The 13,784-nt window shown below is 44.1% G+C and overlaps 1 protein-coding gene across 2 annotated transcripts; it reads left to right on the top strand.

The window, feature by feature from the left end:
- The first annotated feature begins 358 nt into the window (after nt 1–358).
- LOC149453178 (uncharacterized) lies at nt 359–11,396 on the top strand. Of its 2 annotated transcripts, XM_089688361.1 has the most exons (10): nt 359–408; nt 494–702; nt 990–1,158; nt 1,275–1,471; nt 1,593–1,734; nt 1,986–2,083; nt 2,202–2,343; nt 2,587–2,888; nt 3,012–3,132; nt 7,502–11,396. In XM_089688361.1, the coding sequence occupies exons 3-10, from the start codon at nt 1,125–1,127 to the stop codon at nt 8,512–8,514; spliced, it is 2,049 nt and encodes a 682-aa protein (XP_089544487.1). In that variant the 5' UTR covers nt 359–408; nt 494–702; nt 990–1,124; the 3' UTR covers nt 8,515–11,396. The 2 variants fall into 2 exon arrangements, with proteins under 2 accessions (XP_089544487.1, XP_089544486.1); XM_089688360.1 differs by having other exon boundaries at nt 368–702.
- Nucleotides 11,397–13,784: the final 2,388 nt, after the last annotated feature.

The raw sequence follows: 13,784 nt of genomic DNA, 5'->3' as shown, positions 1-13,784 counted from the left end.
AAGGTGGCAGTAAATGGTTAAGGCACAGTGGATGGGAGGGGGGCAGTAAATGGTTAAGGCATAGTGGATGGGAGGGGGGCAGTAAATGGTTAAGGCACAGTGGATGGGAGGGGGGCAATAATTGGTTAACACACAGTGCATGGGAGAGGTAGTAAAGGGTTAATGTAGGGTGGCTGGTGGATGGCAGAGAGCAGTAAAGCGTTAAAGGATGGTGGGAAGGAGAAGGCAGTTGGTCACTACAAGAAAATGGTGGGGTGTGTTCACATGACACTACAGGATAGTTTCCTCTATCATGTCCCCTGGTGGCCATGTTGGATTCTGGTCTTGCCCACACTGAGTGGTTAAAGGTCACATGATGGAAGTGGGCGGGACAATGGCTGCCTATAGATAGGGTGAAGTTGCCAGTCGGTATATTTGTTCTCTCCATTTCTTTGTATAAAGATTCTCCTTAATGTCCTCCATCTTCTTTAATGTCCTCCATCCTCCCCACTAGATGCCCCCTTCAAGAGCCTGTACACCTTCATTCATCAGGCGTGATCCAATACGGGATCTGAGAGTCTCTAAATGTTACATGTGACCTATAAGCTGTTGTATCATTTCAATGGTGGCAGCTCTGGAGCGGATTGAGAAGTCTACACATGTTCCTGATCTCTGGTAACACCAGGACTTATCATTATCAAAAGGATGGAGATGATCCGGATGGTATGTGTCCTCACAGTAGGTGGCCGTCTTACACATACGTAGTACTAAGCTGCTGGTTAACTGGGATGCGGTGATAATCATCATTGGTTTGTCTTGGGGGTCATTTCCCACACCACGGTGCAGATCCTTCAAAGCCTCAGGTTGGAGGATCCTCAGAAAATAGAACCTGGCTGGGTTTTTCATGGATCTTCTCACCGTCAGTTGTTTCAGATCCATATTCAAGGTCCAATGACACCATGGGATATAATTGTATTCTTTGTTATTATTATTATCATTATTTATTGCAGAAGGTTGAAGATGATGGTTGAGTATCGGTTATTAGGAGGTCAGGTCCTGGTTTGATGAAATCCCTTTAAAGACTACTCATAAAAGATTTAATAAAAACAAGCATTTCCTGCCTCTGTTGAGCTCTCGTGGACGTCATGATGCAGAATCAGCCACCCCTCACATCACCAGGTAAGAGGAGACTTTATTGGAAAGGAGAGAGCAGTACGGAGGATCCACCTAGATCCCCCATCATCTGATAAACACATAGAAACAATGGATTCAGTCAGTGTGTGTGTTTCCTACAGATGGATCCAGTCATGGAAACCCACCAGAAAGTTATCCCCGTCCTCTGTATTCCCGGGATTCCACACAGGAAGATCACACGATCCCTCACCATCATCAGGTAGATGGATCCAATTATGGGAACCCACCAGACAGATGTCCCCAGCCTCTGTATTCCCGGGATTCCACACAGGAAGATCACATGATCCCTCATCATCAGGTAGGTGGAGATGGGTGTCAATAACGTAAGTACCTGAATGAATGAAACTATATTCCCCTTTTGGGTTTAAGGTTATTTGTGCTTCCATTTCAAAGATCTTATTACCATTTTTTTTGTTTAGCATGAAAATCTTATGGCTATAAAGGTTGAGGTTAAAGAGGAAGAAGAAGAGTCGTATGTGATGGGTGATCAGCAGTTCAAGGAAGAGGATGGGATGATGGAAAAAGTTAAAGAGGAGGGATCTTCTCTAGACATCAACACAGGTGAGTTATGGCCTCTAAACACAGAAACTGTTCAGGTATGTAGATTTATGTTTTAGGATCTGTAGAGTGTCACGTTGTCAGGATATCTCTACAAGGACGTCATGATGGACAATCAGCCGCCCCTCACATCACCGGGTAAGAGGAGACTTTATTGTAAAGGAGAGAGCAGTACGGAGGCTCCACCTAGATCCCCCATCATTTGATAAACACATAGAAACAATGGATTCAGTCAGTGTGTGTGTTTCCTACAGATGGATCCAGTCGTGGGAACCCACCAGAGAGATGTCCCCATCCTCTGCATTCCTGGGATTCCACACAGGAAGGTCACACCATCCCTCACCATCATCAGGTAGATGAGTAGAACACTGAAGCGAATCCAGACCTTAAAAAATTAGATTCCTCTAGTTTGTCTCAGGCTATCGGTGTTCACATTTTGAAGATATTATTCTCTATCCTTCTTGGTCTAGAATGAAGAACAGATGTATATGAAAGTTGAGGTTAAGAAGGAAGAAGAGGAAGCATATGCAACGGGTTATCAGGAGTCTACGGAGGAGGTCGGGATGATGTTGACAGTGAAACAAGAGGAATCTTCTCCAGATATCAAAACAAGTGAGTAAGGGACTTTAAATACAGACACTTCGGGTATATGGATTGATGATTGTAGGATCTGTAGACCTTCCTTTGGTTAGAAAACCCAATGTCATGATGGACAATCAGCCGCCCCTCACATCACCGGGTAAGAAGAGACTTTATTGGAAAGGAGAGAGCAGTACGGAGGGTCCACCTAGATCCCCCATCATCTGATAAACACATAGAAACAATGGATTCAGTCAGTGTGTGTGTTTCCTACAGATGGATCCAGTCATGGGAACCCACCAGAGAGATGTCCCCGTCCTCTGTATTCCTGGGATTCCACACAGGAAGATCACACCATCCCTCACCATCATCAGGTAGATGAATCCAGTCATGGGAACCCACCACAGAGATGTCCCCGTCCTCTGTATGCCCAGGATTCCACACAGGAAGGTCACACCATCCCTTACCATCATCAGGTAGATGGATCCAGTAATGGGAACCCACCAGAGAGATGTTCCCGTTCTCTATATTCCCAGGATTCCACACAGGAAGGTCACCCCATCCCTCACAATGGTCAGGTAGGTGGGACTTTGAGTCCAGGGTTCATTGGTGACTCCAATGTATATGACATGATACTCTTCTGTGTACTTCGTATCAATTGCATTTTAAAGATGTTATTTTCTACTCATTTGTTGGTTTAGGTTGAAAACCTTAATATGAAAGTTGAGGTTAAAGGGGAAGAGGAGAAGATGTATCAGATGGGTGATCAGCAGTCTAAGTTCACCGCTAAAGAGGAGGAATCTTCTTTAGATGTCAGCCGGGGTAAGTGACACGCGGGGCATGGAAAAATTGTTCACATTTTTATTTTACCCCTGAAAGTTGGAATAATGCTCACTGAATGAAAGTGGTAGAGAATGGTAGACTTTCTCATCGTCTGGTCAGAAGAGAATGGGTTGTAAATGGTGGACCAGCAAAGTAACATAAACTATTATATAAATGGAAGGCTACAGGTCTTGAAACTCAGCTGCAGGGTTTACTCACCTCCTCTAGGTATGGTATCTCTTAAAGATTCCACCACACCCCCAATTGTTAATTTTTTTGCCTCTATCACATAGTCCAGGTCACCAGAAGATATTTATTGTCCTCTTAGGACATAATTTCCATTTCCCTGGATTATTCAGGACTCTAGTGATGTCTCACGAGCCTTTTGCAAGTCCAGGTCACCAGAAGGTAGCTCTGGTGTTCTGGGGACATCATTTCCATGTCCCTGGATTATTCGGGACTCTAGTGATTTCTCACGAGCCTTTTGCAAGTCTAGGTCATCAGAAGGTAGTTCTAGTGTTCTGAGGACATCATTTCCATGTCCCTGGATTATTCGGGACTCTAGTGATTTCTCACAACCCTTTTGCAAGTCCAGGGCACCAGAAGGTAGTTCTGGTGTTCTAAGGACATCATTTCCATGTCCCTGGATTATTTGGGACACTAGTGATTTCTCACGAGCCTTCTGCAAGAACAGGGCACCAGAAGGTAGTTCTGGTGTTCCGAGGACATAATTTCCATATCCCTGGATTATTCGGGACTCTAGTGATTTTTCACGAGCCATTTGCAGGTCCAGGGCAGCAGAAGGTAGTTCTGTTGTTCTGAGGACATCATTTCCATGTCCCTGGATTATTCGGGACTCTAGTGATTTCTCACGAGCCTTTTGCAAGTCCAGGGCACCAGAAGGTAGTTCTGGTGTTCTAAGGACATAATTTCCATGTCCCTGGATTATTCGGGACGCTAGTGATTTCTCATGAGCCTTTTGCAAGTCCAGGGCACCAGGAGGTAGTTCTGGTGTTCTGAGGACATCATGTCTATGTCCCTGGATTATTCGGTACTCTAGTGATTTCTGGGCGAATATGGGTGGTGAAAGGGAAAGTACTTTGTTGAACAACACCCAAAACCCATAGCTACTACGTTGTACAAGCAGGGCTTGGTTAGTAAGTGTTACTGGAAGGGATATTGTGCAAATTGAGATCCATTCAGTCCCACCCAGCATCAGTCTTGGTAACGTCATGACAGCACCTCTGTAGTCTGTGCAACCACAAAGGGAAGACTAAATGGCACAGTAAAAGATAGGAAGCAGCTGTGGGATGCTTACTGTCGTACAGCAATACGTAGGCTGTCCATATGAAGTGTTACTGGTGTTACTAGAGGGATATCATGCAAATTGAGATCCATTCATTCCCGCCCAGCATCAGTCTTGGTAACGTCATGAAGTCACATCTGTAGTCTGTGCAACTATAGTGGAAAGTCCAAACGACACAGTAAAAGACAGGAAGTGGTTGTGGAAGGCGTACTGTCACACAGCCGTAAGTAGGCTGTCCATAGGAAGCGTTACTGGAAGGGATACCATGCAAATTAAGATCCATTCAATCTCGCCCAACATCTGTCTTGGTAACATCATGACGTCACCTTTGTAGTCTGTGCTACTACAGAGAGAAGTCCAAACGACACAGTAAAGGACAGGTATGCTCACTGTCACACAGCCATAAGTAGACTATCCATATGAAACATTCCTGGGAGGAATATCGTGCACATTGAGATCCATTCAATCCTGCCCAACATCAGTCTTGGTAACGTCATGACGTCATCTCTGTAGTCTGTGCAACTACAGTGAAAAGTCCAAATGACACAGTAAAAGACAGGAAGTGGTTGTGGAAGGCTTACTGTCACACAGCCATAAGTAGGGTGTCCATATGAAGCGTTATTGGAATGGATATCATGCAAATTGAGATCCATTCATTCCTGCCTAGCATCAGTCTTGGTAACGTCGTGACGTCACCTTTGTAGTCTGTTCAACTACAGAGCAAAGTCCAAACGACACAGTAAAGGACAGGTATGCTCACTGTTGCACAGCCATAAGTAGACTATCCATATGAAATGTTACTGGGAGGGATATTGTGCAAATTGAGATCCATTCAATCCCGCCCAACATCAGTCTTTGTAACATCATGACGTCACCTCTGTAGTTTGTGCAGCTAAAAAGGTTGGGAGAACCACAATCGGGCTCAGGGTAGGATTTCTGCTGCTGTTCCTAATTTTTAGATATGGATTGCGTGCACGCCGGAAAATAATGACAACTGTCCAGTACAACCACTTTCACATCATCTCATCTCTGTTTATTGCAGGGCGGTGCTTAACCTTTTATACATAGAAAACAATAGAGTACACGTCACTATTACGTATATACAGTCACATTCTGAAAGGCACATTTTGCTTGGTTGAAATATAGGAGAAATGTAGAAACTTGATGCTTGCTTCTCATCCCGTTATCTCTGTTCACTCCCCTTCACATTCCCAAAGTCTAAGTGAAATCATCTCAGTGCGAAGGGAGGGGTTGAGAGCATCGCTCTGAGCAAAACAAGTTAAGGAGGACTGCAAAGCCCAGCAGACAAAATATATATATATACTCACAACACATATATTTAGAAATATAAAAAAGTATAAAAGTAAATATGTATAAAATGTATATTTTAAACAGAAAACAGAATAGGCATTTTACCAAATCCATCACACAACTACAGTGGAAAGTCCAAACGACACAGCAAAGGACAGGAAGTGATTGTGGAAGGCGTACTGTCACACAGCCGTAAGTAGGCTGTCCAAAGGAAGCGTTACTGGAAGGGATATCGTGCAAATTGAGATCCATTCAATCCTGCCCAACATCAGTCTTGGTAACGTTGTGACGTCACCTCTATAGTCTGTGCAACTACAGAGCGTAGTGCAAATGACACAGTAAATGACAGGTATGCTCACTGTTGCACAGCTATAAGTAGACTATCCATATGAAATGTTACTGGGAGAGATATCATGCAAATTGAGATCCTTTCAATCCCTCCCAACATCAGTCTTGGTAACGTGGTGACGTCACCTCTGTAGTCTGTGCAACTAAAGTGGAAAGTCCAAATGACAGAGTAAAGGACAGAAAGTGGTTGTGGAAGGCTTACTGGCACTCAGCTTTAAGTAGGCTGTCCATATGAAGCGTTACTGGAAGGGATATCATGCAAATTGAGATCCATTCATTCCCGCCTAGCATCAGTCTTGGTAACGTTGTGACGTCACTTCTGTAGTTTGTGCAACTACAGAGTGAAGTTCAAACGACACAGTAAAGGACAGGAAGTGGTTGTGGAAGGCTTACTGTCACCCAGCCGTAAGTAGGCTGTCCATAGGAAGCGTTACTGGAAGGGATATCGTGCAAATTGAGATCCATTCAATCTCGCCCAACATCAGTCTTGGTAACATCATGACGTCACCACTGTAGTCTATGCAACTACAGAGCGTAGTTTAAATGACACAGCAAAGGACAGGTATGCTCACTGTTGCACAGCTATAAGTAGACTATCCATATGAACTGTTACTGGGAGGGATATCATGCAAATTGAGATCCTTTCAATCCCACCCAACATCAGTCTTGGTAACGTGGTGACGTCACCTCTGTAGTCTGTGCAACTACAGTGGAAAGTCCAAATGACACAGTAAAGGACAGGAAGTGGTTGTGGAAGGCTTACTGGCACTCAGCTTTAAGTAGGCTGTCCATATGAAGCGTTACTGGAAGGGATATCATGCAAATTGAGATCCGTTAGTTCCCAACTAGCATCAGTCTTGGTAACGTCGTGACGTCACCTCTGTACTTTGTGCAACTACAGCGTGAAGTTCAAATGACACAGTAAAGGACAGGTAGTGGTTGTGGAAGGCTTACTGTCACACAGCCGTAAGTAGGCTGTCCATAGGAAGCGTTACTGGAAGGGATATCATGCAAATTGAGATCCATTCAATCCTACCCAACATCAGTCTTGGTTACGTCATGACGTCACCTTCATAGTCTGCGCAGCTACACAAGGGAGCCTAAACAACACAGCAAAGGACAGGAATCAGCTGTGGAATGCTTGCTGTCACACAGCCGTAATGTGAAGCCAGAAGGATTAATTACTTAGAGGGCAGGGTGGCAACGGGAGGAAAATGAATGCCAGTACAGAGTTCAGGGGGCATTTCATGACACCATTATTCTTTGGCTTGAAAAAAACTTTGAATATCTTTATTAGTCACGGCAGAGCCTTGTGAAATTGTGGAATACTAGGCCATGTACATGACTCCTAACCATGAAACTGGAAAAAACAACTTGCTTCATGTAACGTTTTTTTCCCAACAGGTAGACGTGCCGTCCAGGATACCTCTGAAGGACAACTTGTCTTACCTCCAGGTTGTAATGCAGAAGATGGTGGCAAAGAAAAAAGAAACCTCAACTCCCGTTCCAGTAATGAGAAGCTGTTTTCCTGTCCAGAGTGCGGGAAATGCTTCACTTGGAAAGGAGACCTCCTTAGACATCAGAGAATCCACACGGGTGAGCGTCCTTTTTCGTGTTCAGAGTGCGGGAAATGTTTCACGCAAAAAGCAAACCTCATCGTGCATGAGCGATTTCACACCGGCGTGAGGCCGTACGCTTGCTCCGAGTGCGGGAAATGTTTCACTCGGAATGGAGACCTCCTTACGCACCGGAGGACTCACACAGGTGAGCGTCCTTTTTCGTGTTCGGACTGTGGGAAAAGTTTCACGCAGAAGGCAAGTCTTGTGTTACACGAGCGGCTTCACACCGGAGTGCGGCCGTATTCCTGTTCGGAGTGCGGGAAAAGTTTCACTCAGAAAGGAGACCTTCTTACGCATCAGAGCAGCCATATGATTGAGCGTCCTTTTTCATGTTCGAACTGTGAGAAGACGTTCAAAAAGAAATCTGAACTTGCTCTGCACCAGAGGGTCCACACCGGGGAGACTTTTTCATGCTCGGTATGTGGAAAATCATTCACGAAGAATTATAAACTTGTTACACACATAAGAGTCCACACCGGAGAAAAGCCCTTTCCTTGTCCTGAGTGTGGAAAATGTTTTCCTTCTAAAGAGAACCTCAGTAGCCATTTGAAGTGTCACACCAGTGAGAAGCCATTTTCCTGTTCAGAGTGTGGGAAACGTTTTACCAGGAAGGCCTGTCTGATTTCACATCAGGACTCTCACACTACTGAGAAGCAATATTCCTGTTCCACGTGCGGGAAAAGCTTCACCTTTAAAAACAGTCTTCTCAGGCATCAGAAGGTCCACACTGGGGAGAATGTGGGCCCCCAAAGTGCAGGAAATGTTATAGGGGCAAATAAGAGGTTGTTATTTCCTTGAGAGTTGAAATAGAAGAGTCATTTAGATGTTCTTGTGCAACACCAAACCAATCCACACTGGTGAGGTGCCATTTTCTTGACAAGTTTTGCTCAGGTGGCCCGGGAGATGCTATCATCAAGGCCAACTGCAAGTGGAATGTGTCTTTAGAGTCGAGGAAAGGCCTTGTATACATATCAGAATGGGAAATATGAATTCATCATATGAGGAGAAGCCCTGTTCCGACATTGATATGGAAATCGAATCATCATCTAGGCCTGGGAATGTTCAAAGAGCTGAGGGACCTTTTCCAGAAAGGATTGACTGAGATGTTCTGAAAGCAAAGCTGGCTATACACAAGAGGTCACACTCAAGAGACTAACTTCTTGTGACAATTCAATGGTGTCCTCTATAAATAAAGATCATTTGTCACCCTTGACTGTGTGGAAGTTCACATAGTGGACTTCCAGATCTCCTCTAGCTTGTTGTCCTCGTATTCATGTCAGAATTGGAAATATGAATTCATCATATGGGAAGAAGCCTTGTTCCGACATTGGTATGGAAATCGAATCATCTTTTAGACATGGGAATGTTCAAAGAGCTGAGGGACCTTTTTCAGAAAGGATTGACTGAGATGTTCTGAAAGCAAAGCTGGCTAGACACAAGAGGTCACACTCAAGAGGCTAACCTCTTGTGATATTCAATGGTGTCTTCTAAAAATAAAGATCATTTGTCGTCCTTGACTGTGTGGCAGTTCACATAGTGGACTTCCAGATCTCCTCTAGCTCGTTGTCCTCGTATTCATGTCAGAATTGGAACTATGAATATATCATTTGGGGAGAAGCCTTGTTCTCTCTTTTCCGAAATGTGGAAGGCCTCTGTATGGAAATAAAATCAAATTCTAGAGAGAATTTTCAATGGGTTGAGGCTTCTTTTCCAGCAAGGATTGCCAGAGATATTCTGAAAACAAAGCTGGCAAGAAATTGAGGTCACAAAAGAAGAACGGTCTTGTGATGTTGAATGGTGTCACCTATAGACAAAGGTGCCCACAGAGTTTGGCTTCTCCCCATATGATGGATTCATATTTCCAATTCTGACTTATATATGAGGCTTTTCCTTGACTCTAAATGAATATTGCACTTGCAGTTATTCTTGAACTGCCTAAAATATTTTGTTACAGCGGCTTCCATCCCTTGCAAAGTCTAAAACACTTGACAAAAACATATCAAGAAAATCACGACCCTGACTACAAGGGGGTTCCTGTAATGGACTTCCAGTTCTCCTCCAGTTGGTGGCCCTCATATTTATGTCAGAATTCTAAATAAGAATACATCATATGGGAAAAAGCCACAAGATGGCTTCTTCCAAGATGTAGAAGGCCTTGATATGGAAATCAGTCATTTTCTAGACATTAGAATATTCAAAGAGCTGAGGGACCATTTCCACCAAGGATTGCAGGAGATGTTCTGAAAGCAAAGCCAACTAGAAAGGAGAGGTCTTATTCCAAAAGAAAAACATCTTGTGATGTTGAACAGTGCCCTCTACAGATAAAGATAATTTGCCACCCCTGACTGCAAGGGGGTTCCTATAGAGGACTTCCAGCTCTCCACCAGCTGGTGGTCCTCATAGTTTCGTCAGAACTGAAAATATGAATACATCATATGGAGAGGATTCACAGTCTTTTTCCGAGATGCAGAAATCATTGGTATGGTAATCAAATCATCTTTCAGTCATCAGAATGTTCCAAGGGCTAAGGGATCTTCTCCATCAAGGATTTCCAGAGATGTTCTGAAAATAAAGCTGGCTAGAAAGGAGAGGTCTTACTCCAAGAAAAGAACATCTTGTGATGTTGAAAAGATAAAGATCATTTGTCTCCCCTGACTGCAAGGGGGTTCCTATAGAGGACTTCCAGCTCTCCTCCAGCTGGTGGTCCTCATATTTACATCAGAACTAGAAATATGAATACATTCTATGGAAAAAAGTCATAGTTTGTTTCTGAGATGCAGAAAGCCTTGGTATGGAGATCAAATCAGCCTTCCAGGCATCAGAAGATGTTCAAAGGTCTAAGGGATCTTCTCTATCAAGGTTCCCTGGATATGTTCTGAAAATAAAGCTGGCTAGAAAGAAAGGTTACACTCAAAAGTAGAATGTCTTGTGAAGTTGAATTGTGTCATCTACAGATGAAGATAATTTGTCACCCCTGACTGCAAGGCAGTTCTTGTAGAGGACTTCCAGTTCTTCTCCAGTTGGTGCTCCTCATATGCATGTCCGAACTGGAAATATGAATAGACCATACGGGGAGAAGCCAAACTCCTGTTCTGAGATGTAGACCACCTTGGTAAGGAAATCAAATCATCTTCTAATCGTCTTGCAGACATCAGAATGTTCCAAGAGTTGAGGGACCATTTCTAGCTAGGATTCCAAGAGATGTTCCGAAATCAAAGCTGGCTAGAAAGAGAGAGGTCACACTCAAGGGAAAAAACGTCTTGCAGTATTGAATGGTGTCATCTACAGATAAAGATCATTTGTCACCCCTGACTGCATGGGGTTTCCCCGTGGTGGACTTCCATCTCTCCTTCAGCTGGTGGTCCTCCATGACAGCGGACAGGTGGATGACTTTTGAAGAACTTCCTGTCCTAAAGCAAGGAATAATCTAATGTTTGACTTGCTACATTTTATATCAGTCCCTTGATATCCCCATTATGATTTTTTTGTTTAGGACAAATCCTGTTCTAATGGTGATCGAAACCTACCTCAGCATGCTGCAGCTACTTGAATTTTGCATTTATTTGCTTTTTAAGATTTCATTTTTCTATTGTGAATATTTTCTTTTGAGGTGCTGCATGTGGTTTTTTTTCTTTTTTGTGCTCCTTAAATCTTATTAAAATTACAATCCAAATGATAAATGTTTCCATTTGATGATGATCTTCTGTAGGTCATAAATGATTGGGCGTTGCAGTGGTTTTAGTGGTTAGCACGTTTGACTTGCAGCACTGGGGTCCTTGGTTGGAATCCCGGCCAGGACGCTACACGCATGAAGGTCTTTCTTTTTTTGCAGCCTTTGGGCACGCAGAGGACAATTAGGCGGTGCAGAGCGCATCGTGGCAAATTGAAGGTGCGGCAATATTGTGCTAAGGGTGGGAGGGGCTTAAAACTTACAGTAACACATGCCACAGTTCTTGTCCCTCAAAAACATGCTTTAAATACTGTGACACATTCAAGAGTCTAAAAGTCGCATACCTGAGCAAAGCCATTTGTAGAGAATGAGACTCTTCCATGACATATGCTATTTCTGCACACATCCTTCCTCCAAGAAGGACTGCATTAACATAGGGACTACCAAGCAACCAGCAACCATTGTACAATATAAGAAGTGCAGTGGTCAGGAGGATATAATGTACTTAGAGTGCAGTGGTCAGGAAGATATAATGTACTAAGAGTGCAGTGGTCAGGAGGATATAATGTACTAAGAGTGCAGTGGTCAGGAGTGTACAGTGAAGGAAATGCGTATTTGATCCCCTGCTGATGTTGAATGTTCGCCCACTCACAAAGAAACGATCGGTCTAAAAATTGAATGTTCGGTGTATTGTAACACTGAGAGACAGAATAGGAACAACAAATTCAGCAGAAATGCATGTCTAACAAATGATGACTGATCTGCATGTTCATGAGGGAAATAAGGATTCGATCCCCTATCATTCAGCAGGATTTCTGGCTACCAGGTGTCTTTCATACAGGTAACAAGCTGAGATTAGAAGCAGTCTCTTAAAGGGAGTGCTGCTAATCTCATTTTGTTACCTGTATAAAGACACCTGTCCACAGGAGCAATCAAACCATCAGATTCCAAACTCTCCACCATGGCAAAGACCAAAGAGCTGTCCAAGGATGTCGGGGGGAAGATTGTAGACCTACACAAGGCTGGACTGGGCTACCAAACTATCGTTAAGCAGCTTGGTGAGAAGGTGACAACAGTTGGTGCAATCATTCACAAATGGAAGAAACACAAAACAAGTGTCAGTCTCCCTAGGTCTGGTGAACCATGGAAGATCTCACCTCGTGGAGTGTCATTGATCATGAGAACAGTGAGGAATCATCCCAGAACTACACGTGAGGATCTTGTCAATGATCTCCAGGCAGCTGGGACCACAGTCACCAAGAAAACAATTGGTAACACACTATGCCGACAAGGACTGAAATCCTGCAGTGCCCGCAAGGTCCCTCTGCTCAAGAAAGCACATGTCCAGGCCCGTCTGAAGTTTGCCACTCAACATCTGAATGATGCAGAGGAGGACTGGTTGGAAGTGTTGTGGTCAGATGAGACCAAAATCCAGCTCTTTGGCATCAACTCAACTCGCCGTGTTTGGAGGAGGAGGAATGCTGCCTATGACCCCAAGAACTCCATCCCGACTGTGAAACATGGTGGTAAAACATTCTGCTTTGGGGGTGTTTTTCTGCTAAGGGGACAGGACAACTGCACCGCATCAAAGGGACGATGGATGGGGCAATGTACTGTCAAATTTTGGGTGAGAACCTTCTTCCCTCTGCCAGGGCATTGAAAATGGGTCGTGGATGGGTGTTCCAGCATGACAATGACCCAAAACACACGGCCAAGGCAACAAAGGAGTGGCTCAAGAAGAAGCACATTAAGGTCCTGGAGTGGCCTTGCCAGTCTCCAGACCTTCATCCAATAGAAAATCTGTGGAGGGAGCTGAAAGTTCGAGTTGCCAAATGTCAGCCACCAAACCTTAATGACTTGGAGATCTGCCAAGAGGAGTGGGCCAAAATCCCTCCTGAGATGTGTGCAAACTTGGGGGCCAACTCCAGGAAACGTCGGACCTCTGTGATTGCCACCAAGTACTAAGTCATGTTTTGTGAAGGGGAACAAATCCTTATTTCCCTCATGAACATGCAGGTCAGTCATCATTTGTTAGACATGCATTTCTGCTGAATTTGTTGTTGCTATTCTGTCCCTCAGTGTTACAATACACCGAACATTCGATTTTTAGACCAATCATTTCTTTGTGAGTGGGCGAACATTCAACATCAGCAGGGGGGCAAATACACATTTCCTTCACTGTATAATGTGCTTAGAGTGCAGTGGTCAGGAATATGTTCTATACAGCCCAATGTACAGAGTTTCAGTGATCGGAAGTATGAGATACACAGCATGGTGTATATAGGGCTGAGCTCAGGGGTGCATAATGCACACAACACGTGGGTTGGGATACATTAATGCACAGAAGGCAGGGGTCAGTAGATAGAGTACAGCAAACAAAAATCCCCCCCCCCCCCCC

This window comes from Staurois parvus, unplaced genomic scaffold (genome assembly GCF_062004578.1).
Source record: "Staurois parvus isolate SC_StPar_1 unplaced genomic scaffold, SC_StPar_1.0 ptg000449l, whole genome shotgun sequence".
Lineage (NCBI taxonomy): Eukaryota > Metazoa > Chordata > Amphibia > Anura > Ranidae > Staurois > Staurois parvus.
This window is presented reverse-complemented; position numbering and strand designations above follow the sequence as displayed.